This window comes from Myzus persicae, unplaced genomic scaffold (assembly GCF_001856785.1).
Source record: "Myzus persicae strain clone G006 unplaced genomic scaffold, MPER_G0061.0, whole genome shotgun sequence".
NCBI lineage: Eukaryota > Metazoa > Arthropoda > Insecta > Hemiptera > Aphididae > Myzus > Myzus persicae.
The window spans coordinates 249676-257664 of NW_019101632.1; the positions used below are offsets into that span (position 1 = coordinate 249676).

General features: G+C 31.9%; 1 protein-coding gene across 1 annotated transcript; it reads left to right on the plus strand.

The window, feature by feature from the left end:
* The first annotated feature begins 1107 nt into the window (after positions 1-1107).
* On the plus strand, positions 1108-6929 carry LOC111029896 (alpha-protein kinase 1-like). The gene is made up of 3 exons (XM_022309136.1): positions 1108-1399; positions 2833-6056; positions 6546-6929. Exons 1-3 carry the CDS (start codon positions 1373-1375, stop codon positions 6805-6807), a joined length of 3513 nt encoding a protein of 1170 aa, XP_022164828.1. The 5' UTR covers positions 1108-1372; the 3' UTR covers positions 6808-6929.
* Positions 6930-7989: the final 1060 nt, after the last annotated feature.

The following is a 7989-nucleotide window of genomic DNA, read 5'->3' on the forward strand; positions in this document are numbered from 1 at the left end:
TTCGTACATCAATATTATATAAATGTTTATTTTTGTACGAATGTGATTTGAAAGTTATCATATTATCAGTACCTATATGTACAGTATATAGTATATTTTATTAATTTATTAATTTTTATCGCGGTTGTTCAGGAACCTGTTGAAATGACAGAAATGCATTCAACGGAGATTATTCAATCAATCGTATATTTACTGCAGATACATGTAACTATAATACAAAAATAATTCATTAAACGCAATATAACTATATAATGAACATTTCAATCGAAAATCAATATGGTTAGTACCTATAATAATATCTATAACAGCTATAACAAATAAAATACACATATCATATTCAATATATTGTATCTGTTATTACAATGGTGATACTATAAAGAAAGTGTACCTTGGTATTATTTTGATCTATGCTTCTAATTAACTCAAAGCCAATTAAACGATACAACGATACGATCTTGAGTTTTAATAACTTTTTCTATAATGTCTAAAAGCAGCTGCACTCGGCTGCCATCAGTGAATTCCGTCGACTTATTATATTGTCTTCCTCCCGAAAGCTGGCTGGCCAAAGAATTAATATAATAAATCAACTGAATACCAATCGTTAAGATTTCTTTTAGACAGAAGATAAATGATTGAAAGATTCGAATGGCATTGTCGTTCCCAACAAAAAGTGAAAGACCATTAATGCATCGTTTACGACAACGACGGCGACATGATGATGCTAGTGAAACAATCGGGTGTAATAATACAAAGTAATCGGACCCTTCGCCTTTCAAAAAAAATAAAGATTCACATTCATGTGTTATTAGCTATCCATGTAGAGAACCTCCACCTACGACCACTATACCTACCACCACCGCCACCGCCGCCGCCACCACCACTGCAACCACCGCTACCGCCGACGCCGTGACTAGGATAATATACCAGCTGTTGAAGGGGAAAAAGAAGAAGAAGAAGGAAAACAATATCGTGGATTAGCCACGAACATTCCGAACGAAAGTATCCAATGCGTGAAAAAAAATCAAAATAATGGTGCTGTAGGTCGTTTAGGTAGGGGACCATGGACATCTCTCATAGTAGCGGGTGTGAACATCGCGCCCAAGAAGAAAGTGGCCAGTTTTCGACAGTCGGTTGCTCAGGTCAAAACTCCTTCCGTGAACAAATTGTGTTACCGGTAATATTAAATATACGTACAGAAGTGTTATTGTTTTACGTATACACTTTCCAACTATTGCGACAAACGGTTGCGCTCCGTGCGATGTTCTCTTTGCTTTAAACCTTAGACATTTTTTTTCCATACTATTTTATTTTTAAAATAATGCATTTAAAGAATATCTAAAATCAGTTTGACAAATCATTGGATCTATTAACCATGGCTGAGCCAAAACTACTCCTGCAAGTAAGTACAACTGTGAAATAACTTTAATAACCTTTTATGACAATTGGTACATAATTTATTATATTATAGTGATGCTTTTAAATGATATTTTCAAGATGTTTAAATTGTATGCAGGCATTTTCAATTTTTTTTTTTTTATTGAATAATAAAATGTATAATGTGTTATATGTTTTTACTTATAAGTTATAAGTTATAATATAAAATATGTATAATAGCACAATTAGGAAAATTATATTGAATAATAAAATTAATTAACTTAATCAAAATTAACAAATTAATTATAAACTAAGAATATTTATATACAATAAACATTCTGTATGGTAGCATAAACATTCCTAAAAAAAAATATAATTTATTTAATAGATAATATATTACTTTTGAAGTTGATGGTTTCAGAAGATAACATTTCATAATAAAAAGAAACTTCTTTCTAATTAATAATAATATTCTTATAATTATAAATACTGAGTATCTAATTGTTCATAATAACTCGTATACATAACTAACTAAAAATTGTATTGTATATATTATACTGGATGAATTAAAATAAGAGTGAGGAGGGATAGTTAGTAATTATGAATGGTTGCCTTAATTCACAGTGAATTTAATAAATTTAATTACTAAGTCATAATAGTCATAACTCATTTTAAACGCCAAAAAATGTAATTTTATTTATTTATTTAATTTTAAATAATATTATGCTGTATTACAAGTTTTTATTGCACAAACAGAATGTGTACGTTGAGGAAATGTGTGAAATTAATATTCAATTCAATTAAATTAAGTATTTTATTTTGTTATAAACTATAGTCGTTGCATAATAAAAGTATCGAAAACAATTGTTTTTTTCGTAAGCTTACGGAACGTGACTAAAATATTGATTATAAATAAAAATGTGTATTTAAAAATTTCCAATTGCAATTATTTGCAAAATATTTCACTTGCGTAATAAATACTTACAGTTAGTTATATTTAAATATTTAAACATTTAAAAAAAATACTAATACTTTTCTATTGTTTATATTTTTATTTAATTCATTATGTCCAGTTTTGGGTAAATGTAACATCATCAAAATTACACCATCATGACAATACGGGAAATACTATTCCAAGTGATGTCAGAGATATTTTCCAGGACTTCAACAATTTGACCATTGTTAATTTGAGTTGTAAAGAATTCGCACGGTTTTCTCTCATTGTCTTTTTGCTCACTTTTTTTTAAGGAATTTTTTTCATCATTCACACTATAGATCACCATTGTTCGTGGTCTTCCCTTGTTATAGTAGTTACTGCACCGGATAATCTTAATCGGTCGTTTAAACGATGGAACGACCGTTAAAATATCTGTTATATAATTAACGCGTCAGTCTCGAATCGTTTCTCTTGCTTATTGTTTTACCTAATAATAACGTAATTATATAACATATTTTTAGGTCTGCTTGCTGATCACGTTGACGGCCAGTGCACTGTGTTTGAGAAATGTCGACCAGACAAGACTTATAGCAGATAGGCCTAAACACCAACAGCCTTTAGGGTGGGATAAAAACTCAAATTTATGGAAAAACAAACAAGGTTCTGTTCCACCATATGCCGTAAAAATGGAGCCCATGGTGCATTACTCGCAACAGGATCCACTATATACAAATGCAAATCATTCAGCTACATCAAAAATCGACTTTGATAGTCACGCAAGTGGGTCTGAATTTGGAATATCGTCAAATTACGGTCCACCTAACCCAGTGTACGGTGCACCGTATCAACCAGACTATTACAAGGAACCGGAACCAATTATTGAAATTATAATAAAAGAATCTAACGAGTCACTTCCAGCGCCACCAACACCGCCACCTGTTCCTATAACAAAACCACAGAAAGAACCAGTTCAAGTTTTTTACGTAAAATATAAAAAAAATCCGAATTCGTATGGTGATAAAGAAGACCTCATATATGAAGCACCTGTGCCTGCAATAACGCCTAGTACCGAGGCCATCAGTGAAAGTGAAACGGTAATCTCTACGGAATCGTCTCCTCTTTATAATTATGTTACGGGACCTCCGGCTCCTAGTACTACGTATAGAACAATTATAAAACCAGATTCTGAAATTTATCATGGAACGGGTCTTAAAGTAACATTTGGAAAGACTGAATCGGACTGGAGCCCGTCAATAAATGAAGCACAAAAGAGAGACTCTATTAGTGAAGCAAGTGAAATTCAAAATAAAGTTAAAAAATCAACCGATCATGAGTTTAAAAGAAGTTTTGTTCAACCCACACAGCACTCAGATTATCAACGAAGTAACAATAATTTTGAAACTCCACATATTACTAATCAACCTCAATTTAATGGATTTAATACTCCAAAGCCAAGTATTGACCACCCTCAACAGCAGTTGAAAAAACCTAGCCAACAGGTACAAAATTACTTCCGTGAGGATAATCCCCGTCCAAATTTCCAAGGTCAAATACCTATCATAAATCAACAATTTAAACCTCAACAAAATAATTTTGAAGGAATTGCTGAACAAAGACCAATAGATAATTTCCGAAATCAACAAAATTACCAGCAATCAAATAGCCAGCCAAATTTCCAACAGTTGACAAATCCACCAAATAATCAGAAATTTAATAATCAACAAAATCATCAGCAGTTAAATAACTTGCCAAATCATCAACAACCAAGTAACCCACAATATCATCAACAATCAAATAATCAACAACACCACCAACAATTAAATAACCCTCAAAACAATCAACAATTTACAAACCAACAAAATCATCAACAATTTAATAACCATCAAAATCACCAACAAGTAATTAATCAACAAAATCGCCCACAATTAATCAATCAACAGTTTAACAATCAACAAAATCATCAACAAAATCATCAACAGTTCATTAATCAACCGAGACAACCATCAGATTTTCAATCGAACCTCCCTCTTAGAAATCCAGGTCATTTCCAAGAAAGACCTGTACAAATCAAAACAAATAATGAACGACCATTTATAAGTAAGCCTTTTGAAAATCGTCCAACTCAAAGTAAACCGTTTGAAAGCCGACCTATACAAGATCGACCTTTTGACAGCAAGCCATTCGAAAGTCGCCCCATCCTAGACAGTAATTTTGAAAATAGGCCAATATTTGACAGACCCTTTGAGAATCGGCCAATTCAAAATAGACCATTTGATAATAGACAAAATCAAGGCACAGTTAATTACAGACCAAGCAAGCCTCCAACTCCACATAATATACCTTTAAATCCTAATCCATCATTTGTACCGATCGATAAACGACCGACTAATCCATTACCGCCGCATCCATCCAATTTTAACACTCATCCAACAAGTACGAAACATTCAGTTGATTTGGCCTTTTCTCCACAACAGCAACAGCAGCAGCACCAACAATTTCAACAACAACAATTTCAACAACAACAGTTGCAACAACAACAGTTTAGGCCATCCGAGACGCGGCCACCAATCAACAATAATCCAACGTCGTTTCAGCAACAGCCAATAATTAAGCAACAGCAATTTTCACCAGAAGTGAAAACTTCTCAAATTTCACAGTATCAAACATTAAAACAACAGCAGTTTATCCCCGAATTAAAACCGTCAGAAATTCCACAACTCCAAATTACTCCATCAAATAGTTTTGAACTCGAACCAAATCAGCAACCGGCACAATCTGGACAATTTATCGAAACATATAATAGGTATCAACCATCAACACAAACAGAACAAAATTATTTCCGTCCCGACAATAGCCCCTGGCAAGTATCAAACCAACAACAAAGTTCGTTTAATGTTCAACAGCAAGAGTACAATGAACAGTTAAGTCCAAGTACAATAAAAAATACCGTAGACACGACAAGTAAATCAATCTTAAAAACAACTGAAAAACCGGCATCGTTTGTAACGACGCAGTACAAAGAACGCAGTACACCAACTGTTACAGTGGCGACTCCCAAATCAACTACTACTGAAGCAACTAAAAATGAGACCAAAAAACCAGATTTCAAAAACATCGCTTCGCTTCCAGACGAAGTTCCTGATGAATTGAGGGAACAGCTCCTTTCTTCGGGAATCCTTAGCAACGCTGACATTCAAATATTAGACTACGATAAAGTGGGTGATATACCAATTGAAAATTTACCACCCGAAGCTTTGGAAAATTTATATGGCCAAGGTAGCGCTCCGATACCTTCGGTAGTCCTACCGCCGAATAAATCTAATGTCCAAATGAAAGTCGTCAAGTACGATCCTTCAACAGAAGAAGGGAGAAAAATCGAAAACACATACATCGACCGACCCAAGTCTCAAACTCTCGACCCGGTCGTCTTAAACGACACCGGATATAACCGTTTTTTACCATTGAACATTAACGGTACTCATTTCCCAATACCCGACTCGCCGTTGTTGAAAAACAGAGCCATCGGAAGTGTAGTTATATTATCACCAGTGAGCTACGATTTGTCAGATGACCAGTCCCGATCATCTAGGAATGCCGCAGTTAAAGTGAAAGGAGTCCACTTTGTTGTTGGTGATATAGTGAAAAATCTTGTTAAAGACCCAAATAGAGAAAATTTCAAAATCTGGCTGGAGAAAGAAAAAAGTACACCATCTGAAGAACAGTCAGTCGTACTTTTGGTTACTAAGTGAGTATAGTGATTAAATTATTACTGTTTAGCTACCTACCTAAATATTATTGTTAATTTTTAAATAACATTTTCAAGTAAACACTTTTTCAATATTGATTTAGCAAAACATAAAAAAAGTAATAATACAAATTTTTTATAAGTAGGTACATCAATTTTTATCAAACATCTCATATACTAACAAACAAAGGTCCAACAATATAAATATAACTAAATAATTTATTGTAATAACTTATTATTATCTTAATATCTTTGGTGACAAATACACAATTTAATATCTCCAATATCGCTGATGTATATTATTATGTAATATGTATACGAATTATAAGATGTAGGTATGACGTAGGTTGATTATTTAGGGGGTGAACATAACATTTACGTTTTTTATTTTAACTTGATAAAATATAAACGGATTAAATAGCAACATACAATGTATCGTATTTTTATTAAAATGTGGTTCAGCTATAATTTAAAATAATAATTTTTCAGGCCAAATGGTAAGGAAAACGGAAAGGAAATTTACATGTATGACGTGACACACAATCAGGTCAACAAATTGTCGGGTGAATTGAGTGCGACTTTCGTAGATGTGGCCGAGTCAAACTCGCAGAGTCACGATTTGGACAACCTATCGTCCGAAGAGGAGGTGGATGTATCCGGAAATAGCACTACCGATAATACTACTGTCGTATCCGGTTACAGCAAGACGAACGACTTCTCGGGCTCAATTGTTGCCAATGCCAATAATTAGACTGATCTGTTAAACGTGCTATTCTTAAAGTTTAATTTAAACTTGCACTTTTTTTATTAATCATTTCCTAAACCATACAAAAAAATAATTACAAGTAAATTCGTCTATTGTTTTCAAATAAATATTTTTAAACATTTTTATTAATAAAATAAATTGTACATTAGGTAATTATTATAGATTACATAATTATAATGAATTAAAGTTGGTAATTTTATACTATTTGTATATTTTATATTCCAGATTAAAAATGTATTTAACGTTCTTCGAATTCGAAATAAGTGTACATAAAATAGTATATACAATTGAATATGTATTCTAATATAATAAAAATAATATATTTTTTTTATAAGTATAAATTATTTTAATGTTCTGTATTTATTGATAAATAATTGGTATAAATCAGAGTACTGTATACCAAATACCTACAGTGATTTATAGTATGCGCTTCATAATAAATATATAAATTAGAAAAACTAAACAAATAGGTTACTAAAGTAAGAATTTATGCATTGGTATAATTTACTAGGTATCAAGTGGTAGATAATATAATGATATACACACAATTGAACGCTATCGATTATCGATATAGTATTATTATGTGTAACATATTATAATATAATAATAGTGTAGAAAATATATTTGTTTTGCCTATTTATTGTTTTTCCATTAAACTGCTTAATGTATCAATTATTCTCGTAGTACTATCCAGTATCCACTGTCATAGTTACGAATTTGATTTTAATATGGTAAATTGTATGCAGTATTTAATGTATTTTTTAAGCTGATAGAGTGATAGTTAGTGTTTATCTATTTCATGTTGTATTAATAATTACGATTAATCCAAACCACTTTGAAATAATGTTATTGAAAATTGCGATACGCACATTATTATTATTATATCGATTAGGTAGGCAGCATTGGGCGCTGTCGAGTAATTTAATTCGTGTAAAGATAGCTCACAAATTATGTTTAAATATTCATTCCGTTTTATTATTTTATTGCACCACATAATACATACCTAAATGCGTGCAAAAAAAAATTGAAACTAACATATTTTAATATAGGAACCTCATGTACACGCATTATCAAGTATATAAAAACTTTGTATTAGTATAGGTACACCACAAGTGCGCATGCCGGCTATGGACAATAATCATATATTATGATGGTGTATACATAATT